At 42.8% G+C, this 24,963-nt stretch overlaps 1 protein-coding gene across 2 annotated transcripts; it reads right to left on the bottom strand.

Moving 5' to 3' along the window:
- Positions 1 to 19,366: 19,366 nt before the first annotated feature.
- Positions 19,367 to 22,208, bottom strand: LOC129586635 (uncharacterized). 2 transcript variants are annotated; one of them, XM_055479961.1, is made up of 8 exons: positions 22,123 to 22,208; positions 21,821 to 21,893; positions 21,643 to 21,728; positions 21,193 to 21,439; positions 20,773 to 21,096; positions 20,579 to 20,697; positions 19,899 to 20,156; positions 19,367 to 19,792 (listed from the first exon to the last, which is right to left on the bottom strand). In XM_055479961.1, exons 2-7 carry the CDS (start codon positions 21,849 to 21,851, stop codon positions 19,929 to 19,931), a joined length of 1,035 nt encoding a protein of 344 aa, XP_055335936.1. In that variant the 5' UTR covers positions 21,852 to 21,893; positions 22,123 to 22,208; the 3' UTR covers positions 19,367 to 19,792; positions 19,899 to 19,928. The 2 variants fall into 2 exon arrangements, with proteins under 2 accessions (XP_055335936.1, XP_055335935.1); XM_055479960.1 differs by having other exon boundaries at positions 22,060 to 22,177.
- Between the last annotated feature and the right edge of the window lie 2,755 nt (positions 22,209 to 24,963).

A 24,963-nucleotide genomic window follows, 5' to 3' on the forward strand; every position in this document is an offset into this window, starting at 1 on the left:
GCCCCGAGCTGTTAGCACCCTTATTACGGTCATCTGAGTGATGCGGTTGTTTATCGCACATGCAATTTAACCCTGTCGGAAAGATGCTTTCGGAGCGAGTTGGTATGTCCGCATCCGGCGGGTGTATGGCGAAAAAGCGGACATAGTAACTCGGTAAGAAAATAAGTATCTTTTCCGACAAGGTTTGGGGCAGCTAACTGGGTAATTTCCGGTAGGGTGAGTGTGTAATCCAGTAGAATTCCGCTTTTCCTGCTAATTTATTTAAAGGTGCGGGTAGTCTTCGGAGGCTACATATGCAAAGAGAGGGACCGGAAGGAGAGTGAAAAAGGAAGATCGTTGGTGTTACATACTGTAACAGTAGCCGATCTGGCTGCTGTTCTAGTGGGTTGGCGTGTTGACCGTACCACGATGTTGTGTGGGCTGTTGGGATGAAAGGTTGGCACGGCCGGCAACGATGCTGGCCGGGACTGCTCTTACTGACGTAACACAATTACTGAACGCAACAACGGAAGTTCACGGCATGTTTAATGACAAGAACAATTCAACACAGGGACCAAGGTTTAGGCAAGAGTTTAACAAGCGGAACAAGCTAATCAAGCTGATGCAAGCTGTAGCAAGCTAAGGCAAGAATGAATTCTAGAAATTGTGAAGAAGAACAGATAGCCGGTAAAAGGACAGGAATTCATAACGCAATGATGAATCATAACTGGGTGGTCTTATGGTTGTACAACTTCTATCGCTACATCCCTCACGGTAGCGATGAGATATACCTGTCTCATCAAGACAATACAAAGGGAAAAGAAATTTAAAGGAAAATGAAAAAGGTTAAATGCGGTTAAATACTGGCTGTGCTTGCATGGCGTGTCCGGAGGGGGAAGGGACTGGTGCGGCGCCACGGTACGGTGTGTACTGTTAAAGGTGATGATGGCATCGGCTGGTCCGGTCAATGGAGACTTTCGCAGTAGGCCAGTTGTCCTCCAACTCGCGGATACGCTGATTTGGTTCCCTCACGGTTGGCTAGGGCATCCGGTAAATGTCCGTTTCCTTGTAGTCGTAGTCAGGTATCCCTCACGGTATCCGAAAATTTTCCGCATTCGTCTGGCGTCGTGGGGATGGAGGGGTAGAGTCGCAAAATGCTAATGTACCAGTAGGGATGTTAAGCAAATGCGGGCTGTTAAACAACGTCTGATAGAATGGAGAAGTGCGAATATACTCCAGCGTAGCATCCAAATCATCGACCGACAGTGCATGTTTGGCGGATCTGTGCGGGAATGTACTTGTACTAATGATTTCACGATCTGCGTCAGGTACAGTCACTAACGAATGCGTTTTTGACGAGGTATCAGAGCTTTCGTGCAGTGCCTGTGCATTTGGGGAAATAATGTGGTACGCACGTCTCGTTAACGTCTGGTAGAAAGAAGATTGACGAATACTTTGTACGATAGAAATCATTTCGTTTAATTTTTCTTTCAATAGCTGTGCAGGGGAATGATTAATTTTCGGTACTTTCTGCAATTCGGAAAGGTTCACGGACTGAGATGGGTGCTCCTTCTCAGCAATAGACGGTGATGCCGGTGCTGTCAAATCATCGGAAATTTCATTCAATAATGTTTCACATAAGTCGAGTTTTTGCGGAATGGTGTTCGCTATTTCACTTAAAGTGGTCGCATTCGAGACGGTAGTATTTAATTTCGCAGTGCCTGCAGTTTTAATGTATGGTGTGCGTGGTCTTAAAATATCATGTGTGTGCATTTCTTCCCGTTGCTCAGTTAATATTTCTTTGCATCGAGATGCCGGGTCATCTGAGCGACTACTGTACAACTTATCTTCAGAGAGGCTATAGAATACGGGAGGTACATAATTATGGCCATACGGTCCGCTTTTCCTGTAGCTACCCATTCTTTTCCATTGACTGCTAAACAAGAACGCCATTCCTTTTCACTCAAGCATGTAGTGTACGTAGTCATCGTATTCTTCCTGAACTGCAGCTTTTATGTCATTTGGGCATAAACGCGGTATTGTGCATTTGTCATCGCGACTATAGTTTGGGCACTCTCCGTACGAATGAAAGATATCAAGACACTTTGGACAAAATAACTTTCCGTTGTCTAATCTGTAGCTGTCAAAGTCAATATACCTCGGATGTATTAACTTGTTCACGTTAAACTTTTCGCGATTGCAGTATTTTGTATGGTCACGGGCGGCCGAGTATCGGGAATGCGGATTGCGATAACATTCGTAACTACAATCACTTTCAGGCGGGTAACGATGGCGTTCCCGGAAATGTGTACTACACTTTCCGTCGCTACAATTGCTGTCAGGAGAATACGAGCGGTGTCGTGTACGATAGCGGTGTGAACTGGGTGACCGGGCACCATCGGAGTCACTGGAACTACTGTAATATTCACGGTAAGAACGATTCCGGTGCGCATTATCTGACCGGCGGTCATCCGATTGACTATGATACTCGTGAACAGCACGATGATGGTACGCGCCTTCCTTGTCAGTTAAAGAGTCATAAGTGGTACTTGCACAACGGTTCTCGTTTATTTCTCTGTAAGCTGATAGTACGGAAGCGCTGCGCGCTGCCGGAACTGCAGCGTGTGTGCGCCCTGCTGCATTGTGCACTGGGGAACTGCGTTGTGCGCCTTCAGTACGCGCTGCAGTGGTCTGCTCGGGTAGACTGTCTTTCTGACTGTGAGAACGTGTGGCCTGTGCGGCGTTGGTGTGCAAGGTGTGCTCAGCTGGCGCAGCTGACTCATCGGCAGCAGGAGAGTGGAAGTGGTGGAGCTGATCCACAGAAATGTGGTTCAGCAACATATGTGCAGAGAGCGCGCTTATCATGTTGGCCTTGGTGTTTTTTAAAGCGATTTTTACATTAAAATTTCTACAGATGTCACGTATTGCATTCCGAGTGAATGTAATGTCAAGCTGTTGCTTTATGGATTCCATTGCGTACGTGGAGCGTGTCAGCTAATGGGTTTGATCTCAGTTCAAATCGGCGCCACAGCGGCAGACAAGTGGAATGTGCAAGTTGCAAGACAAAGGGAATGTTATAGACGTATGTAACACACACACAACAGAGACGCGATCAGTTTACCGAACAGTGGTGCCGTGCCGGCAAATTCAGTGAAGTTCCCAAAAACTACGGAAACGAAACAACCGGGGCCGAGCAAAGTTAGCTAAGGTGTAGTACCTACGCGGCTAACTGCGCCAATAATATCGGAATTAGACGGTTTAATTATGCCAAAGTAAAAATACTGTAGTTAACTACACATTAAGATGGCAGTGCGTGCACACAAAGAAAACGACCGGTAAGTGATAGTGACGGATGTAATTGCAGTACTTGCATCAAGAAAGGAAGAACCGGCAAAGTCCGACAAAAGAACTTAAAAAATTCACTCGCACTATTACGGCTGTAGATCTTATTAAATATCACAAGTGGAAGATGCAAATTTCGCGGGTTTAAACTTGCACAGTAAAAAAAGACTCACGAAACGGCGATCCGTTCCGGGACTTCCACTGGCTGGAATGGGAAGCGGAGGTGTTAGGGGAATCGGTAGGCGTCCAGGTGTTATGGTTCTTTTACAGGAGCGCCATGTAACAGTAGCCGATCTGGCTGCTGTTCTAGTGGGTTGGCGTGTTGACCGTACCACGATGTTGTGTGGGCTGTTGGGATGAAAGGTTGGCACGGCCGGCAACGATGCTGGCCGGGACTGCTCTTACTGACGTAACACAATTACTGAACGCAACAACGGAAGTTCACGGCATGTTTAATGACAAGAACAATTCAACACAGGGACCAAGGTTTAGGCAAGAGTTTAACAAGCGGAACAAGCTAATCAAGCTGATGCAAGCTGTAGCAAGCTAAGGCAAGAATGAATTCTAGAAATTGTGAAGAAGAACAGATAGCCGGTAAAAGGACAGGAATTCATAACGCAATGATGAATCATAACTGGGTGGTCTTATGGTTGTACAACTTCTATCGCTACAATACGGATACTCAATATCAAAAAAATGTTGACTCACGCCAATTTAAAACTGTGTAAGCCTTTTAAGTTGGCGTAAACATGTGTTTGATGGCAGAAATCGCACTGGTAATCAAAAAATAGTTTGCACTACATATGTACTTAATTTCTGTCAAGCGTCGGCCACATTCGGTTCGAAGAGTCAAGACGGGAACCTACGATTATTTTCTCTGACCCTCCGTCTCCTAGAAGTAGACTACAGCTAAAAAAGATGCAATATCGAATCAATGCTGTTATTTCAGCCCTTCGAAAGAGTATCTGGGATTGCGTATTGGAGGGTGGAAAGTAACTCATGGCTACAATAGGTTGGTTTGAAATTATTATGAATTCCGTTAATACGTATCTTTGCGCAACAGACATTTAAATCATGATTCAGCAAGGCTGGCAACATCGATAAATTGTCAGCGCATTGTCATATCGAGATCATTTATTGGGCAAAGTTACTAGTACGAGTGCATGTGTTGTACTTCCGCTTTGATATAATTATCCAAACGGAATATACCGAACAAGTCAACGAACATTTATTAACACACTCGATCTCAAACAACATCCGGTCAATACCGCATCTACGTTCTTTTGCACTACCTAAATTAAGTTAAATTATCCCCGTAGGTAAAGCACAGACGTAAACGCATACGTCCGTACGTAAATGTTCGTAAATTGTGCATTTATGTACAGATTTGCGCATAGGATTAATCATTGCTTTTTCTTTTGGCGCACCTTACCCTATAAGAGATAGCTGCATTTTTTTAAAGATATCTTATCGGGAAGGATTGTGTCTGGGTGTAAATCGTTGTAGTAGTAAAATGGTTAAATATTCATGTTTGAAAGCTTGCTACGCTACATTATTCTTCCTGATAAGCCTTAGCGGTGTGACTGATCTTTATCTGGTTCAAGGAGCGAGCGTAACACCGTCCCCTGCAAGTGCTTATGCCTCTTCTGCAAGCACCACAACCTCTTTTACAACTGCATGCCCTCGCCCGACATGTCCTCCTGGACCTATTGGATGGTGTTGTTACCTAATGACCACCGATCCAACGTCGTGTACAGCAAAGGGCTGCTGCTGTTTCGGCGAACAAGATTGCAATATGAACAGTGGTAACCAGTGCGACTGTAGTAAAGTTTTTTGCGGTGGTCAGAGCAGGCATTGCTGCGTTATCACAGGCTCGTTTCCAAGTGCCTGCTATCAACAGTGTTGTTGTGATCCATCGTGCACGGCGACCGCTATTACCACCACGACAGCGCCAGTATCCTATCCCTAGAGGAGATTCCTTATAAATTATAATGCTTAATGTGACATAGAATGCCAGTTTCTTTAGCTGTTATCAAAGAAGTGGTACAGTAATGCCTCATTTGCACAGTACAGCGTAGATACTTCTACATAATATTGCACATCAGCAAATTGATCAGGTGGACACTGGAAGCATTGTGTTACGTTTTTTTGCCAATATCCTCACCTGTTATTCTTTATATCTTTATTTACATATTTAATTTGGACCTAGCACAGCGCGAAAGCTGCGATTGAGCCTTCTTTAAGAGTTGAATTTTATTGTCGCCTTGAAGAGCGTCACGTAAAAGGTTTCTCGATTTTATTAACAATTAACCACGCGCATGTGTACTCGTACAGTCGTACTAAAGACAGTTAATTTTGACTATAGGTTACATTCATTCGTTTCTCATTCAGAATGCGATTCCCCATCTCTGCAAAGTGACCTCGCAGTGAACAATAGTGATCTGAATTATTTATTAACAAAATAATGCAACAGCTTAACTCTGAGACATTATGTTACATCAGGTCTCACATCTTCGTCCAAATGTTCTGATAGACGAGCCTGCATGGTATCAACTACGCGACGCGACCTCTTTTTTTGACCTTTTTTCTGGCATCCTATAAGGTTCAAACAGTCAAACAAACACAAATCGCGTAGCTCTATTGCACTTCTAAAAAGGATGTCGCATCGACAGCCGCCTGGGACTCCACAATCCAGTTTGCATAATGGCAAAATTCGTCAGAAAAATGAAAATCTCCAAAATCAGCTGCCAGAAACGTAATAGAAGAAGGTACCCAGAAGACAATCGCAGCAACGGTAAGCAGTGTTAACACCATAAACGCTGCCCTGTTCTCTTTGTTTAATGCGTTCCTCGTATTAGTTGCATATATCTCTTTGAAGTCGTTTCCAAACCTCCTTGTTTAATACGTCTTAATCCGAGTGTTCTCCAAAGTAGGTATGGATAACCTCCAGTGATGATCACAATCGGCAAATCGTATACAGAAATCTTAATAGTTTGGGCATATGTTGTTTGCGCCCCTAGATTCCAGGTGCATCCATACTTTTCACCGGATAAGCGATGATAAAGTGAATCATTAAAGGGCGATTTATCACGTGGAGCAGTATCCACTGGATACTGCTCCACGTGATAAATCGCCCTTTAATGATTAATGATTCACTTTACTATCCACATGCCAGCACATAACGCAGCGGCCAAGTACGTTGAGTGATACTGTACATGCGGTAACAGTGCGGTATGGTCACCGCGGCAATTCGGTTGCCGGTGATGAGAACTTGGGTCCAGATCACACACGAATTTATAGTGCCTAATACTGCCTATAGCCTAATAGTATGCGCTACAGATCACATTTTCCGACCATCAGTTTTGCTTGAGCCAAAGAATTATATCATAAAATTCATTTAGAATTAGATAGAGAATGTTAGATGCAATAAGACTGATAAGGTAAACGTTGAGAGAACGGTGTTGGCTTGTATTGATAATTTACACGCTACAAGCAACTACTGCATATTGTAACAGTGGCCTATCTGGCTACTGTTCTAGTGGGGTGGCGATCAGCCTTTACCACGATTAAACGGCTGTTGGTGTGAAAGGTGGCACGACCGGCAACGATGCGGTCGTGGACGCTCTTAACTGATGTTACACAATTACACAGGTGGCTCCGATTGGGATGACACAGGTTCATCCCAAGCGGTCAAACACGACAATGTAACTCAAGGCATGTTTAATGACAAGGCGTTCAAGAAACGGAGCAAGGTTGTAAGCAAGGGTTTCAGCAAGAGGAACAATCAAGTAGATGCAAGCTGTAGCAAGCTGAGCACAAGACTGAATTCTAGAAGTTCATGAGAAAGGAAACTAGCCGGTAAAGTGGACAAATTCATAACGCGATGGAATGATTCATCATAACTGGGCGGTCTTATCGTTCGTACAAATACTATCGCTACATCCCTCACGGTAGCGATGAGATATACCTGTCTCATCAAGACAACAAAACAAAAGAATAAGAAAACAGGAAAATAAAGCGTTAGGAATTAGTAAGTAGTACAACACAATGGTCCGGGATGATCCTTAACGTACGGCGTGGTGGTCCCTCACATTGAACTACCACGAGAATCCATCCGGCGATCGGAAGGATCCTACAGTCAGGTTCCGCTGGAATGTCCGGGATTGGGAAGGGTCCCTCACGGTATCCGGAAATTTTCCGCGTTTTTCCGGTGCTGTGGGGAAGTAGTGGAGCTTTCGTGCGATGTCGGTGCTGTTACGTTTGGGAAAATAATATGCGTGTGTCTCATTAATCGCTGGTAAAATGAGGACGAGCGAATACTTTGTATTATGGAAACCATTTCCTTTAATTTTTCTTGTAATATCAACGGTGGTGAATATATAATTTTCGGCACTTCTTGTACGACCGGAGTGTGTGCTGACTGCGAAGATTCTACAGTCTCGGTCGTCGGCTGTAATGTAGGTGTTATCAATTCCGTTAAAATTTCACTCAGTAATGTCTCACAAAATTCCACCTTCTGAGGAATCGTTGTGGCTAATGCGCTTGAATCTGTCGATTGCAAAACATTTTCATTTAGTTTTCCAGTAACAGCATTCGTAACATACGGTGTACGCGGTTTTAACAGATCAGGTTTTTTCATTTCTGCTTTCTGTTCATTTAATATTTTTCTGCAGCGAGATGCCGGGTTATCTGAGCGACTACTGTAGAGGTTAATTTCCGTAACACTGTAGAACACGGGAGGTACATAGTCATATCCGTACGTCCCTCCTTTCCTGTAGGTATTCATTCGTTTCCACTGTCTACTGAACAGGAATGCAGCTCCTTTGCGTTCCAACGTGCAGTTAATGTAATCGTCGTATTCTGCTTGAACTTTGGCTTTAATATCATCAGGGCATAGGCGCGGTATGATATGTTTGTCATTGATGCTGTAGCTGGTGCATTCTCCATACGAATGGAAAAAATCCAGACATTTTGGACAAAACAATTTTCCATTATTTAATCTGTAGCTGTCGAAATCAATAAATTTAGGATGTATTCTCTTTTCCTCATTGTAATTTTTCCGATTATAGTATTTTGTGTAATCCCGTTTGGGCGAAGCACATCGGTGCTGGTCACGATAATGTCTGAAACTGCGATCACTCTCCGGTGAAACGTTGCGGCGTTCTCGGGAATACGCTCGGCGATTGTCATGCTCGTAGTCGCTGTCGGGCGAGCGATAACGGCGCTGAGCACGGTAATCCGGTGAACCTGAGCGGTGTCGGTGCGCACTGGGTGACCGTCTGCCATTAGTATTTCGACGGCTGTGATAAGAATCAGCACGTACAAGATGCCGTCCTGGGCTGGATGACCGATGGTCATCTGAAGCATTATAATTTTCATGTCGAGTACGGTGGCGCTGGACGTCGGTAACCCTATTGTCACTGTGACGGTTACAAGTGTCGGAGAGCTTAATTTCAGTCTGAGCTGATTGTACAGTAGTGTTTACTGCGGTGTCGGCAGCAGCTACTTTTTCAAGTACAGAACGAGCTTCAGAGAAGGTAACTGCCCGAGAAACTATAAGATATTTCCTGTATTCTGGCATATCGTAAAATGCGCGGTGAAGTTCAACAAGTTTCTGCGAATCAGACATTTGAGGGTCTATTTCGTTAAACAGGATCTCCAAATCAATCAAAAATTTGTTAATATTTGACCCTTTCTTAAACACCTTTTTTGATAATTCAATGCGTTTCTTTATTAAGTAATCTTCAGGGAAAAAGCGGTCAATTAATTTGCCTTTCCACTCTTGATAAATTAATTTCGAACATGTGGGCCAATTGCGCTCAAAATACTGACGTGCTTTATCACCAAAGTATGTAGGTAAGATACAAATTCTATCTTCTGAACTCCATCCAATTGCGTCGGCAGCTCTTTCGAATTGTTGAAAGAACGCAGTGATAATATAATCAGGAGTATCATTAAAAACTTTAATATTGAAATCTTTTGCAGTATATCCGTAACGCGACTGTAACGCGAGGACTTGTACCAAGCGGTTAATATCAAGCGGCAGTTGTACAGTAGTAATGTTTGTATCGGTATGAGCGGATGCGGCGTGCTGCGCGGCTGTGCGCGGCATGCTCTCCGTGCGGTTGCTAACGGAACGCTGTGCAAAGCAGTTTGAGTGAGTGACTCATCGGAAGGCTCATCATCTGAAAAGGTAATTAATGTTTCTTCCTGTTTATAACGTTTCTCCAGTCTGTTGTGTAAAAGCATCGGTTCTGTCTGACCGGCATCGGTGCGTTCTGTGTTCCCACGCGCTGCGGTCTGTTCAGTGTCTTTCCTTGTATGTGCGCGCATCTGTAATGCCAGGCCAGCAGGGCAGGAGACACACGCTGGACAGCAGACGTTGATGTTGTGCTGTCTGTGTGTAATGTCGGCACACTCGGCACTGAAGGCGCGGAGATTTTCAGTGTTGTCATTCTTCACATATTCATTCGGCAAGGTGACGCTACACCATGTAGGAAGATAATTTTTCAACATAGCCTGACCTAGACACTTTCCGGTTAATGTAAACGTTAAGACTATTGCTGATGTCCTGCAACTGCGCTTTGGTGAGTTCATCAAGTTCAGACTGCAGAGTTATCTTCTGAGATTCCATTTAACTGTTGGACCATGACGGTTAATGTTTTCTTTCCCAGCAGTCAGTTGTTGACTGCAACTACAAGTTTTGGCGCGAACAAAAGCACAGCGGCACAGCGGTGCCGGGTGAACAACGTTAATGTAAACCCAACGAAAACGCGAACAAGTGATGTAAAAGGAATATTATGTACCGGAAATTATTATTTGACACGAAAAATTGATGCCAATAAAACAGTTAAGTTTGCGTTCGTTTCATTACTGTAAACGTTTTAATGTAATTAATATATCAACGCTGAGAAATGCAATTCACTGCTCGAACTGATGCTGTAACACTCACGAAACGGCGATCCGTTCCGGGACTTCCGCTGGCTGGTGTGGGAAGTGGCGATGGTGTGAAAATCGCTGGTATAGGCTGCAGGCGTCCAGGTGGTATGGTTCTTTACAGGAGCGCCATGTAACAGTGGCCTATCTGGCTACTGTTCTAGTGGGGTGGCGATCAGCCTTTACCACGATTAAACGGCTGTTGGTGTGAAAGGTGGCACGACCGGCAACGATGCGGTCGTGGACGCTCTTAACTGATGTTACACAATTACACAGGTGGCTCCGATTGGGATGACACAGGTTCATCCCAAGCGGTCAAACACGACAATGTAACTCAAGGCATGTTTAATGACAAGGCGTTCAAGAAACGGAGCAAGGTTGTAAGCAAGGGTTTCAGCAAGAGGAACAATCAAGTAGATGCAAGCTGTAGCAAGCTGAGCACAAGACTGAATTCTAGAAGTTCATGAGAAAGGAAACTAGCCGGTAAAGTGGACAAATTCATAACGCGATGGAATGATTCATCATAACTGGGCGGTCTTATCGTTCGTACAAATACTATCGCTACAATATTCAGCAAAAAGGTGACTACGCTTGTAAATACCCGGAAGCCGGCTAGGAAATTCCATTTGGAATGCTGGTTAAATTGCTGTCGAAATTCGGTGTGGTCTGGTTAGCTGGAGTAATGTTGACAATAACGAAACTCTTCATCGTGGCTTAATTACGGGAAACTTGCTCTGGCCGAGTTCACACACAGCATTTTAAGGCTATTTATCGACGGTAAACTTATGTGTGGAGATTTTTTAGTATCTTTAATTGTTATCGTCATCTGCGTGATGCGGATGTTTATAGCACATTCACTCTAGTGCAGCTTAACTGTGTCTGACTGTCTGTAATCCAACCGAAGTCCGCTTCTCCTCTTGATTTATTTAAAGTTGCAGGTGGTCTTTGTGAGAACCATTTTTGCAGTGGGAGCCATCGGCACCGGAAGGAGAGCCAAAAAGGAAGATTGTTACATAAAAATAGCTAAATGTCTACCGTAGACAATTTGCTGTTGTCGAATATCAATATCATTGTGATGCGTTAACATTTGTACAGAGTACATCAGGTTTAAAGCAAATGTGCCGGACTTGGAAGACGACGACACACTTTCTTCGGTGTCTTTTTAATATGCAACTATTAATAACCGTTAATTATAGGCCCATTTCGTAGTCACTAATTCGTACACCTACACTGCTCTTAAAACTGTAAAAGGCCACGTCCGGCTGTTGAAAAATGATGTATAAAAAAAAGAGGTTTACAAGTACACATAAGGCATTGAACCGAAGTTCGGTTTGCAGTAAAATCCTTTTACCACATACACTCTGTGTTCCTGGCTTTCTGAATGTTGCACTGGAGTGTACTCGTATGTTACACAGGAAACGGCGCAACACTGTTCAACAAACAGACAACATTTATTGCAAACAATTCAAACTGAATTATTTCGTACATTTTTTGCAAAATTTTTAATTATAGCTTTACGCTTTCAAAGCCATAGTTAAACATGGAAGCAATGACGCGCTGTCCAATACCGTACACAATATATCCATACTTTATTGCATGTCAACAACCATCACGGAAGTATTTTACACATTTTAACACAACTGGCTGCATTTGAGGTCGATTTTGAACCAGACTATTGAAAAGATTTATACTGGCGCCAACTTATACATGGTAGATTTGTCATAATCCAGGTGCCGCAGCGGAAACCATAAAAATTCGCAAACTGGCAGAGTACTGTATGAGGCGTGGAACGACTGGTAAATTAATTCTCTAGTGCGTAGTGCGTACGTATACTTTCAGTATGGCTATTGAGATGACGGGAAGTCATGGCCCGTGCACCAAACAGTTCATTTTGAAAACTGCAAAGTGCATTCGGGATGACAAAGGAGAAGTGAGAGCTTAACAGTTTCTGATGCAGAGTAATAGTTTAGTTATGCAGCGTGGTATTGCCGCCATTATTCTTGGTATTATACCAGGTTTTCCAGCGCAGTGCACCTGCTCTGTCGGATGGAAATGCTTCTACTTCGTAACTGATGTATTTCTTTGACCTTTCTTCCATCCGATAATGTTCAGACCCATATCGCGCAATTCTTTGATACTTATGAAGAAGATGATTGCATCCAAGGCCGCCTGGGTTTCCATCATCCAGTTTGCATACTGATAGAATCCTTCCGCAAACGGAAAGCCCCTAAATTCAGCTGCCAGAATCGCAACTGCCGAAGGCACCCAGCTTACCAGTACCCCAGTGGTCAGCAGAGTTAAAACGGTAAATGCTGTTTTGTTCTCTTTGCTAAAAGCGTTTTTGATGGTGGTGGTATCTGATCTCCCTGCTGTTTCTAAACCAGTTGGCTTAATACGTTTCCGTTTCAGTGTTTTCCATAGCAAATAGGGATAACATCCGATAATGATGACAATCGGCATGTCGTACATGGTAATCGCAACAATTTGTACATACATGGCTGCGCCTTCGCATTCCAGTTGCACCACGAATTTCGCCGGGAGAACGATAATACAATGAATTGTTAATCAATATAGGGAGGCATACCACGTGAACGAGAATCCACATCCCAGCGCATAGCACACCCGCCAAGCAAGTTGTTTGATACATACGATAATAGAGTGGCAAGGTCACCGCGGCAAATCGGTTACAAGTAATGAGAACTTGCGTCCAGTGCATACACGCAATCATAGTGCCCATACCATAAAAATAAACATCGCACAGCGCATCACCCGGCCACCAGTTGGGCTTAACCCAATGGATAATATCGTAGAATTCTGTTGCCATTAGGTATACAATGTTTGCAGCTAGTACATTTATGAGATAAACGTTAAATGAGCGCTGTTTGTTTGTCTTCACAATCAACGCACTGCAAGCAGTTACATTCAGGGAAAATGTAGCAATGCTTGTAAATACGCGCAAGACGGCCGGGAACTTCCATGGAACGTTGGTTAAGTTACCGTTTAACTTGGGTGATGTCACGTTAACTCCAGTCAGGTTGACATCTACGAAACTATTCATCTTGGCTTACATTAGATTTTGACAAATAAATTTTAGGGTCAGGGTCAATAGGGTCAGTTGACGAGTGCAACTTTTTAAATACTTTTCACTGGCTGCTTGCAACATAGATGTGGAGCGTTTTTAAAATGCTTAAGACGATCTCAAGTCTTGTGATCGCCGTCTGTGTAAGGCGGATGTTTACAGGATAATGCAATCTGGATCATCTGACGGTTTGCGCGTAATCCCATCGCATTCCGCTTTTTTCACGGAATTAGTGCAAGTTTCAGCTGGTCTTTGTGAACCCGAGTGTCAAAAGCAAGAGCTATCGACACCGGAAGGGCACGGAAAGGGTAAGATCGTCACATAAAAATAACTTAAACTTGCGATGATATCAAATAAGGCTTTCTTCAGTTTGCGGTAATAAACCTATTTAAAAAGCATGTAAATAACAAAACAAAACAGAAGCCGCATGCAAAAACCATGTAATGATTGTAATCTGCGTAGCATTTTACTTTTGTACCTACGATTGCGACAGGAACACGATCCCTCAAACGACCAAAAACTGATTTGCAGCGGGCAGTACATTTAAAATTTATGAAGTATTTATTGGCTTATTTCTTTCAAATTCATATTGGTTCGAGAAACTAACCATAACGAGGAAGCCTTCGATGGTTTCTGATCCTCCGATTCAATACAAGTAGCACTACATTATTAGGACACTGCATTGTAAACAATGGTACAGTTCTTGGGTCACTTATTTAGGGTTTTTAATTTTAACTTACGCATTTACATATACATTCGCAAAGGATTGAGCATCGCATATGTTGATATTTCTAACTTATAGGAAAAACTTTCTTTTGTGACTATTATACCGGAAAACGTTGTGCAGATTAAACATTTGAAGATGGACCATCTCAAACCAGTTTGTTCAATAATAATTCTGTAATGTGTTTGTTGAACGCTTCCGCTGCATTGCTTTCATACACCTTAGCGATGACAAGTGTAACTGACGTCTAACGATGATTTGTATTAAGCTTGAGCGAGAAACGTTATAACTACGCGTTGTCTGCTACCAACTGCCCTTCTCCGACATGGGGATTCGGCGAACAGGGCCGCAGACACCATATCGGCAAACAGTGCGACTGTGGTTTTTTTGTGATACTGAGCAAAAACGGCATCGTTCGCATTCGTTTTCGTCTTGTCGATCGTCCTTGGCATGCCGTGCCGATCGGCAAGACAAAAACGATTTAACTTTACTGCCCAGCGATCACCCCGTATTGCATCTACTGTAGATCAGCGGTAGTTAGCTGCTAACTGACCACCAGCCCCCGTGTGGCTCGTTACAGAACTGTTTAATCTAATACTTCTTGTGCTTTAATACACCACACGAAAATAGCTGAACTGTCCGTATACCGTAAAAGCGATCGGTCTAGAAATGGAATCGAAGTATCGCTGTATTTTAATGCCTTTGATTTTGTACAATACAGTTGCGCAATAATCTCTTTACAAAAGAAGGCTGGATTCCCCAAGGCTCATGCGTCTAAGGTCCGCGCCAACACCAGCTAAAGAAATAAAGGCTAAAGCAAACAGAGCTAGTACTTAGCTTCGGATAACAAGAGAGGATTAATTTTCAGGAAGCTAATCGTTAACATAAACCAATAATTCAATCATATTTTACAAGCCGCGGGCAGCCACACATCTCACCGGCAATGGAATATGTCAGTAAGTAAAAGCGTGGGGTTGCGGACTGTACCGGCTGCTGTCTAATAAGGTTTGTCTCAAAGAATAGATTACTGAATCCTCCTTTCAAGTCTTGTGATATGTGGTGACATACTGCGCAAAAGAAGTAAGCGCAAACGGCATATAAAATTTCCCTACAGTCCATCCTTCATATTCCAGAAAAGTGTCATTTTGCACAGTGCAAATTGCAAGCGGCGTCACTGTAAGGTTCAGTTAGCCGAAGTCTTCGCGGCACATAATTTGCAATGCTGTCCAGCGATCCTCCATCTGTCGTGTCAAACTTTACAGGCAATGGGTCCGCTTTCCCGTTTCCCATCTGGTTTTATTACCGACTGGAAATTAAGACCTACTACGTTTTTATGATTATCCTAATCATCGTCGGGACGGCATTCTGTCTGCTTTTGATAGCGTGCCTCGTCACATCCCATGTACACTCAAAATCCAATGTCTTGCTGTTGTGTCTCTTGGTAGCTGTTGCTCTCCAGTGTGGTCTCGGCATTCCCTTAATGGCGGTGTCCACCGAGGGCACTCCCTTCAACCAACCAATCAACGAACAATTTTGTCCGTGGGCCGTTGGTCTCTTTATCTGTTGCAACACGTGGGTAGATTGGGCTGATCTGATGATTAGTTTGAACCGTTTGGTGGCCGTCTGTTTCCCGCACATGTACAACAAATTTACCCACAAGAAAATTCTCTATACGATGACAGCGATACCGCCAGTAGTCGGCGTGATCCTTGCGCTCCTACAGTTTGCTCGTGTGTCCGGTGTTGCTAAACGGATGACGGCGTGGCGATCGTGTACCCTGGTGTATAAAGATTCAGTGTGGGCCAGTGCATACACGCTTATACAACTGGCCTTTCCCATGATTCTATCGGTCATTTGTTATCTGTGTGTCTTCTTGGTTATCGTTCGTCGCCTATTTAATCCCGTGAAAGTGTCAGTCGTTACGGATAATAACAGACACCGGCGACAGCAGCGACGCTACAAAAGCGTGTTAGCGTTTTTTGCGGCCTTTGTTTCGTACAGCATCTGCATAATGCCTACGCCGGTGGTGCTGACCTATCTAATTTCTCACGTCAACATCCAATCATTTATTCTCCTAACGCTTCGGCTGATTACGCTTCTCGGATACGCATCGACCCCGGTATGTTTCGAAACCCTCGTGCCTGCTAGAGTCATATTATAACATTCGTATTACCGATAAAATGTAGAGGTATCGAATACTAACAATAACAGCATGTGGAATGCGCAGGTCATCTATCTTGCTCTGCGTCACGATTACCGGCGGCAGATTGAGGATTTCATCAAATATTTGGTCCGAAAGCAACGAGGCAGGATTTCACCATTAATTCGCGTGGAACGCACCGAAAATACTTCATCGAATCGTACAGGAAATGGGGCATCTTACACTATGAAGGATATCCCAAGAGCGGCAACAGTTACGAAGGGAAACGCACCCACTAAAGTTTAATTATCATTTGAAGTGATGTTCTATAAATTGATTGTACAGACAGACCCAAAGGTTTACCAAGACACATATTATTACGTATACCACGGCAGGTAGAAGTAAAAAACAAGTGGCCAATAAATAAATAAATAATTGCCTTGGTAATACCTGTACAAATATTAGCCGGCCTTGTCTTGTAGCACTGCATGCCTGCGTTCTTAACTTCTTATACAAAACTGAATCTTTTTTCGCGCTACGAATACAAATGCATTATTGGCTTCTGCTGGCAAGTTTATTTTCTGACTTCAAAGGGTACCAACAAAGCTACTGTATTCGAAAGAAACTGCACAATTAAGACAATGAAATTCAACGCCTTTGAAGATATGGTTTATAAAAATGCACGTAATACCGGAAAATGGCTTCCCTGACCATTACTATAGGAAGTACTGCTAAAAAAAGTTTCAGTGTTATGATGCCTGGCCTAGTCAAGCGACAGCTGGCTAGTACATGTTAGGGTTCGCAGCTGCCAGAACTTGCTGATATCCCGTAATATGATTCTGCATACACTGCGGTGGATCTATCATGGAGCAAAGCGGCTTATCCGGAGTCTAGTAGATGAGCGGCACATCTTTAGCAGCACTACATCCGTATTTGTTCAGAAAGTGATCGGCCGCGGCGTCATATCGGTCTCTGTCCGCCTGGGTCAGCTGCAGTGGGTTGGTACTGATAAAGTGCACGACGACCGGTGTCTCACAAATACCGGTCTGCAGATTTTGTGTACCGCATCCATACATAAACCACTGCGTTGAGTCCAGAATTAGGGTCATGGATGAATTAGGGTCTGTAATGGCAAGCCAGATTTCAGTACTGCATCGTTATACAAAGTTGTTGTATAGTCTAAATTATTCTCAGTTAATCTTCAATTAAGGTAAAATAGCCACCGGCTTTGCTTACCAGGAGCGCCAGCGGCAGTGTATGGAATGATCAAGCCCGAAATGAGCCCACTATCTTGAATTTTGCCGACAAAAAAGCCATAGACGCACTGGGAAGAGTTTTTACCATCATAGTTTGAGTATTCCGCACAGTATGTGTTGGTCGAAGCGTTGATCAAAGGGGAAGCGGAAAAAAACAATTGCACCGTGTTTCGTGATTAGGTATATGCAGATACGATATACTAATGGCAAGCATTTCTTCACACGTTTCGTACATACGCTGCACGTGTGTTTTGCCCGTAAAAGAATTCCGTAAATCGTACCATAATACGGTGCTGTGTGGGAGACGTAAGCCTACAAGCGAACGGTGTCCATGGACAAATTTTGTTAGAAATTGCAGAAAATGCTAATCACCGACCGATCACCGTCCAGTTTCACAGTTCCCCTCACAGCGTAATCAATCTACAGAGTACCGATTTAAGTAAAGTTCAGTTATTTGAATTAAACAACGCTCGCTGTACTATTAAAAAAGCCAGGAAAGTGATCGAGTTTACAAGCAACCAGCGGTTTTCGTTGCATATTTTGATACGCCAACATGAAAATAACAAGTTTGTTCGAAGGGCCACTGTACGTAACGGTCTGAAGCTGCTGGTGTCCGGTAAATTGGTTCTGCATACACATCGGAGGGTTGACCATAAGACACAACGACTTATTACTGCTGTGAATGGCGAGCGCGACATCATTAGCATCACTACAGCCGTACTTGTTCAGATAGCGATCGGCCACAGACCCAGACTGATCCAGTGCATCTTTTTCAGATTGAGGCAGTTGCGACTTGCAAGGATTGACGCGAAACTGCGAATATAATGTCCGATTGTCGGCGAATCGCAGACGCCGGCTTGTTGGTTCGGAACACCGCCTCTGTATCGTAGAGGAGAAAGTACATTTCGTCCACATAAACCAACACTGCTGAAGAGGCACTGAGAAAAGCGCGCGAAAGATACGCTCTTTTAAGAATGTCATCTTCTCTGGCCAAAAAGAGGAATAGGCCTGGAGATATCTGGTCAGGAGGCACTTGGTCAGAAAGGGGCGACGAAGGGTTTCACCACTAACCCGCATGGAATGCACCGAAAACACTTCGTCAAATCGACAGGAAATGGAGCAATTTTCACTAGAAGTATGGAGAATATAGAGAACGAAGAGTCCCACTAGAGACTTTTTAAACAATACGAGAGGTGGTTGAACAGAGAAGCAGACACCAGGTTTATCCAAAGAAATATACATGCGTATATGAGAATTATTCACTTTTCGTTAGCACTTGAGAGTTGAGAATATTACGTAATAGAATTGTGCATATTAATATAATATTAATATTAGCCGATGTTCTGGTACACTATATTGAAGGGTATCGTTATAGGCACCCCTTCCCACCCGCGTACATTATAGGCACCACTTTTCGCACCCCATTTACTGTAGGCACGCTTATGAATAATTAAACTTAAAGATTTTTGAATTATTAATACCTGAACCTTTTTTCACCGGAGCTAAGGTTGTGAGCTGCCTCTGCTGCGCTGCTATGAATCGTGTCTGCTGAAGTTCAGCAGCTGAACCGGTACCGGAAGTGAAACACGGGATGCTTTTCATATATATGAAACCGAATATGAAAACGTTGCAATTAGTTTGCAATTGAGTAACTGTTGCCGAAAAATAATGAGAAATTAGCGTGCATGTACTCGTAGAAAATTTTTGGATCATATAAGGGTCTTAGGGTATCATCTTTTTAATACAATGGCTGCTTGTACTAATTAATCAACGGGGTGTGAGAAGGGGTGTCTACAATAAACATGGATGGAAAGTGATGCCTATAACGGTTTCCTATATTGAATAGTTCGTGTCTCATACAAAGGATCGCCTTTTTCCGTTATTTGTTGGCTTTTATTGGCAGGTTTTATTCTAACTTGTAACTGTATTAGCATGAAACAAACATGACAACAATTTCTAACAAAATAATCGACTGCTTTCGGTAAAGATAGCTGTCTAGTACATAATAGCGTTTGTGGCTGCCAGAACTTGCTGATATCCCGTGATATGGTTCTGCATGCATTGCGGTGGATCTATCATGGAGCAAAGCGGCTTATCCTGCGTCCAGAAGATGAGCGGTACATCCTTAGCAGCACTGCATCCGTATTTGTTCAGAAAGCGATCAGCTACAGCGTCGTACGCATCTCTGTCCGCCTGGATCAGCTGCAGTGGGTTTGCACGGATAAAGTGCACGACGACCGGTGTTTCACAAATACCAGTCTGCAGATTTTGTGTTCCGCATCCGTAGAGAAAAAATTGTGTGGAGTCCAGAAATAGTGTCATGGATGAAAAAGGGACTATAACGGTAAATAAGAAATCATTCTACCTGTTTCACAGTAATACAGTCTTAATAATTGTCAATTAATTTCTACTAAAGGAAAAGTAGTCACCGGCTTTGCTTACCAGGAGCGCCGGCGGTAGTGTATGGAATGATCAAGCCCGACACGAGCCCGCTGTTTGAATTTTGCCGACAAAAAAGCCATAGACACACTTGGAAGAATTTTTGCTATCATAGTTGGAGTATTCGGCCCAGTATGTATTGGTTGAGGCGTTTATTAAAGGGGAAGCGGAGGCTCCGACGAAATGCAGCACCGCTTGCTGGTTGACTGGATCGATTTCCGGCGAAAATAACCGCCGATAGTAATAATATTGTCCCTGAATCTATAGGAATAACATACAAGTTATTATAGGGGGGAAAACCATTTTAGTCGAACCATTTCACGGCACTGCTGCCGTCAGCCGGCTGGATTGTGCGCTGCGGCAATACATACGGTTAAATCAAGCGCGGTACATAAACACCATGTTTCGCAGCGTAAAACTCCAGTAGGGTGACGGCAGCAGTACAGGGAGACGGTTCGGGTAGACTGATTTGCCCCTTGTATACATATACATAAACATAAAAAAACATAGTTACGTAAAATATATTAATATATACATTTTCGTACTACACTTCTACAAGCAACGGCTTACTGATTAGCAGTATGTTCAGTATATAACCAAGCTAGCGAATAAGCTAGAATATTGCTTATTTTGAACGTGGTGACCGTAAGTAGTTAACTGTCATTGCTGCAGTAAGAATTCACCAGGTTGAAATCGACCTTTCCAGGAGACGGTATTGCATTTGGCCATTTGCAACTTGAGGGTGTAAAATTACTAATAGTACTTGTATCATAGTTAAATGAAACGCTGGTGGTCGATGAAACTGAAGCAAAAGAATAAATTAGGCATTTACCGTAAAATTGTTTAAAAAACAGTACATAATATTAAGATTTTCTACCTGTAGAGTTTACGATGGTCAACATCATTCCTTGGATATCCTGAGCAACGCAAGCGGGTGGGTCGATCATTCCGCATGTTCCCTTCGGTCCATATATTTCCTTCGGTATATTCTGCACCGTCACGCAGTATTGTAAAAATGCAGAATTTATGATAGTGTCAAAATTCTGCGCCTCGGTTGCTGACAGCTGATCTGGCCGTTTCCGCGTTTGAACGATGATTGTGGGCGTGGCGCAGTGGCCATTGTCTGTTTGTGAGCGGCTACAGCCATAGCTTATCGAAAGATTCTGATAATCGTGATACAGCACAACGAAATCCGTTGGTCCTGCAGAACCACTGCAAATTAATGGTCCAGCATACCACGTTTTGCGTAAATGGGAAAACAGCAATGCAACACAGTACACAGAAAGACTCAACTCACGCATTATATAATTATCATCCGATCCACCGAGATCGCCAATTACTTGTCCTGCGTTGGAATATGTTCCCGTAAAGAACTGATGCGTACAGGGTGTGTCGGATGAATCGGGGAAGATCTCCCACCACTGCAACGTTGACGGTTGACTGATAACGGGATCCGCAAAGGGCGCTACGCTGGTAATTTGTATCTGGGCGGTGCTGGTGTAGTTTCCGCCCATCTTTCTGTACACGTACCAAATGCCATCGGCCTGTGATGCAGGAAATCCGTCTTACAAAGGTAATTTATTGATAGTACTTTTTAAGTATTTTTTAGGTAAAAGTTTTTAATTTACAACTAGGTATAATTTTCTAAATGGAAGATTTTGTACAGCACTACCATTTTTTTAGGAAATTTATAATGATGTTTTTGCCAGTAACCCCAAAAGAATATTTCAGCCAGAACTATTCGAACCTGTTTAGGAGTTTCTCCACCGATTCCTTTCACACTGGCTGGGAAAGCCGGTGAGCATTGAGGAGCAACAAATTTGTTAATGCTCACTGAAATTAAGGACTTTTTTGTGTTACGGTCGATGCTACAAAGCCGTACGATGGAAAGATTACGCGAATAGAGGTACTGATCCCGTACTTACCCAAGCAGAAAAACGCAAACTTCCACAGCATTTTAGACAAAACGGATAAGTCCAGACTCGAAACAGCAGCTATCTATTTGATAAACCAAAGGATTCGAATGCCAGTTGTCAAGTATTCTGTACACATACATTAAACATATAGATATATACCGATAAATACCTAATTGCGGCGCGCGGTCTATGTAAATTTGTTTTGCTTATCTATGTTTACATTGCATAAGTCCTAGCACAGGATTTACCATCCTTAAAAAACATCGCAGCGCTTGGCTTCGTATTAGGAATACACACACCGTATTAATTACCCGTAGCAATCAGCCAAAATAAATTTTAGGTCTGCACCAGAGAGCGAACTTTGTGAGCTCAATTGCGATTTCTGCAATGTACAGATACCACAGCCATAATATGGAAATTTCATATTATGAATCTGCACTTTCACAAGCGTCTTTCAAAGCCGGGAGGCACAGCAGATTCTGATCCAACACAGTCCACGTGTCATAGCGCGGAAAATTTTTACGTTTGTTATTATTTCGAGTGTGAAAACCGTAGGGATGTGTAATTTTGTAGTACGCGACATTTGATGTGGCGGCGATAATTCTTTATGATTTATCGATAACGTGTAAAATTTCGACAGTTTTTTTGTAAAGCTTGTTGTACAAAGCGAAGCTAAACGATTTTGTATTTTCTGCAATTGCGGTCGTCCGCACAGGTTGTACGAGTATTAAACAGTATCTGCGGGAAAATGCAATGGCAGCGTGTACAGAGACAGATACAGTCAATACAGATACTTTCTACTACGTACTTTTGCTCATGTGTGTTCACGGTGCACGTGTGTTTTGCCCGTAAAAATATTCAGTAAATCATACCATTATATTACTAAAAAGCCAGAAAACTGAGAAAAGTGATCAAGTTTGCAAGAAACCGGCGGTTTCAAATACATATTCTAATACGCCATTAAATATAAGAATAATAACAAATTTAATAACAAATTTGTTCCAGTAGATGCTAACAGTCTTTGTAACGGTCTGAAACTGCTGGTATCCGTTAAAACACTCCGGAGCAGACCTGGGCAGTTATGAGATTTCGGCTCATAGTTAGAGTTAAGAGTTAATCGCAGCTCGCGAGTTACGCTACGAGTTAAGTTAGTCGCAATAACTAGAGTTAACTGGAGTTAACTTGTAATAAAAACATCGTGATTTTAATAATCAACTTCAAGTAGTCTTTTATGCATGCCGATATCACTTTCACCAGATTTGAGACACAGACCATTATTAATTTTTTCTTAAAACTGATTTTGAAAATTCATGCATTTTCTTATGTTTCTTTTTCATGTTTTTCCTGAGGGAGAGAGCGAGAGACGCATTTTTCTTGAGGGAGGAAGATAAAATATAAATGAAACACAAGAAAGAATAAGAAAGAAACAAAAGAATTAAACATAAGAAAATATAAATGAAACATCAGAAAGAATAAGAATGAAACAAAAGATGAAACATAAGAAATCATTCTTGTGTTTTTGTTCTTATTGTTTTCTCTCTCACTCAAGAAAAAATCAAACATAAGAAAAGTCCCTATCTGACAAAATTCCTCCCTCTTTTTGACCCTGGCTTTTTAGGGCCGAGCGCCGGCAACGATGAACTTTTTTACTATGATTTCGCTTCACATGGCTACCGAGGTTAGTGTAGCGGTTTGACAGTGTTGACCGCGTTATTACGCTTCCCTAATGCCAATGGGCAGGTAGCGAAGACGCACAGACGATCAATTCCCGTGTGATTTTGGTGCGGAACATGATTTGTCCTCGTGTTGGCAAAATTTTGCTCCGCAAAAAATTACGTTCTCTGCACGCTGTTAATTGAGCTCAAATTGAACGACCACACTCATTGTTAGCATGGACTCCCCGATGCATATTCATCTAGGGATAGCCTCGGGCGGTCGTAGTGTACGTCGACTCGAGAAATTTCGTACACACATACTTTTGTAATTATGGCAATTTATGCGATCCACGGTTAAAATGGCTTTTTTCTGATATTTTCTATATTTTAATTTTATTTTTGCTTTCAACCGAAACCCGCAGAGTTACGTTAAACTCGAGTTGCGCTATGTTATTTTTGAGTTGCGCTAGAGTTAAGTTTTCGTCCTGGCGAGTTAAGCTTCAAAGTTAAGTTATAACTCGTTAACTCGAAAAAAACTCGCGTTAAGTTAAATAGTTAAAATTAACTGCCCAGGTCTGCTCCGGAGGGTTGACCACAGGACACAACGAGTTATTACTGCTGTAAACGGCGGGACATCATAAGCAACACTACAGCCGTACCGTAGAGAAGAAACTGTGTTTCGCCCAGCATTGTCGAAAAAGACACTGAGAACAGCGTGCGGAAGATTCACTCTGTGAAAATTATTAAGTTATAACTGCTTTTATTTTCTTAACGCCGGGATTTTTACCACAGAATTGTGTAACCGAAAACGACAACGGTGGCGCCAGATTAATTTATCTACTTTATAATTTGTAAGAATGCGATGGAGGAGGGATTTTATTGGCCCAACCGAACGTTTGTCAATTGTAAAATTAACTACTGTACCAATGTAATGCAGTTTCATTTACTTCCACGCAGCGCCCTTGGCCATGTGCGAAATGACTGAACCGGCAATCGGTCCACTCTCAATTCCACTTTTTTATTTCGAAGAAAAAATCTTTATTGAACCGAGACGAATTAGCTGCAGTATAATGAGAATATTGGACCCAGAATGCGCGGATTGAAAGATTAGCCACAGATGAAGTGAAGAACCCCATGTCATGCAGTATAGCTTCAATATTTACTTTACTGGGTTGGTTTCCGGTGCGAACCGTATCCGTCGGACCGTCAGTAATAATCATGTTCGCTAATCTGTTAAATCCGATAAAAGTCTTCGGTCATTTGAAAAACTGGATACGTATGCGCGGTAAATTGACGTTTAAAAGTATGGCAAGTTTTTCGTTAATGTGGTATAAGTACAGTAAATAATATATTGATGTGCTGACGCTGAAAACCAGGTGTTAGAAGCGTTCGAAAAACAAATTATTGGTGGCGGACCGGGGTACATATCGTGGAAAAGACGTTTTCCTCTGTGGTTCTGGCAGTTCTGCAAAAGATTACCTGTCATTGGTTAAAGTG

The sequence above is a fragment of the Paramacrobiotus metropolitanus genome, unplaced genomic scaffold, assembly GCF_019649055.1.
Source record: "Paramacrobiotus metropolitanus isolate TYO unplaced genomic scaffold, Prichtersi_v1.0 Parri_scaffold0000021, whole genome shotgun sequence".
NCBI classification, from domain to species: Eukaryota; Metazoa; Tardigrada; class Eutardigrada; order Parachela; family Macrobiotidae; genus Paramacrobiotus; species Paramacrobiotus metropolitanus.

Bases quoted from the DNA above. Each gene is read 5' to 3' on its own strand.
- LOC129586635 (XM_055479960.1), bottom strand. The intron at 21,097-21,192 runs GTGAGTTGAGTC...GTGGTTCTGCAG, and splicing joins GGATGATAATTATATAATGC to GACCAACGGATTTCGTTGTG. The intron at 20,698-20,772 runs GTAGAAAATCTT...CTTTTGCTTCAG, and splicing joins GACCATCGTAAACTCTACAG to TTTCATCGACCACCAGCGTT.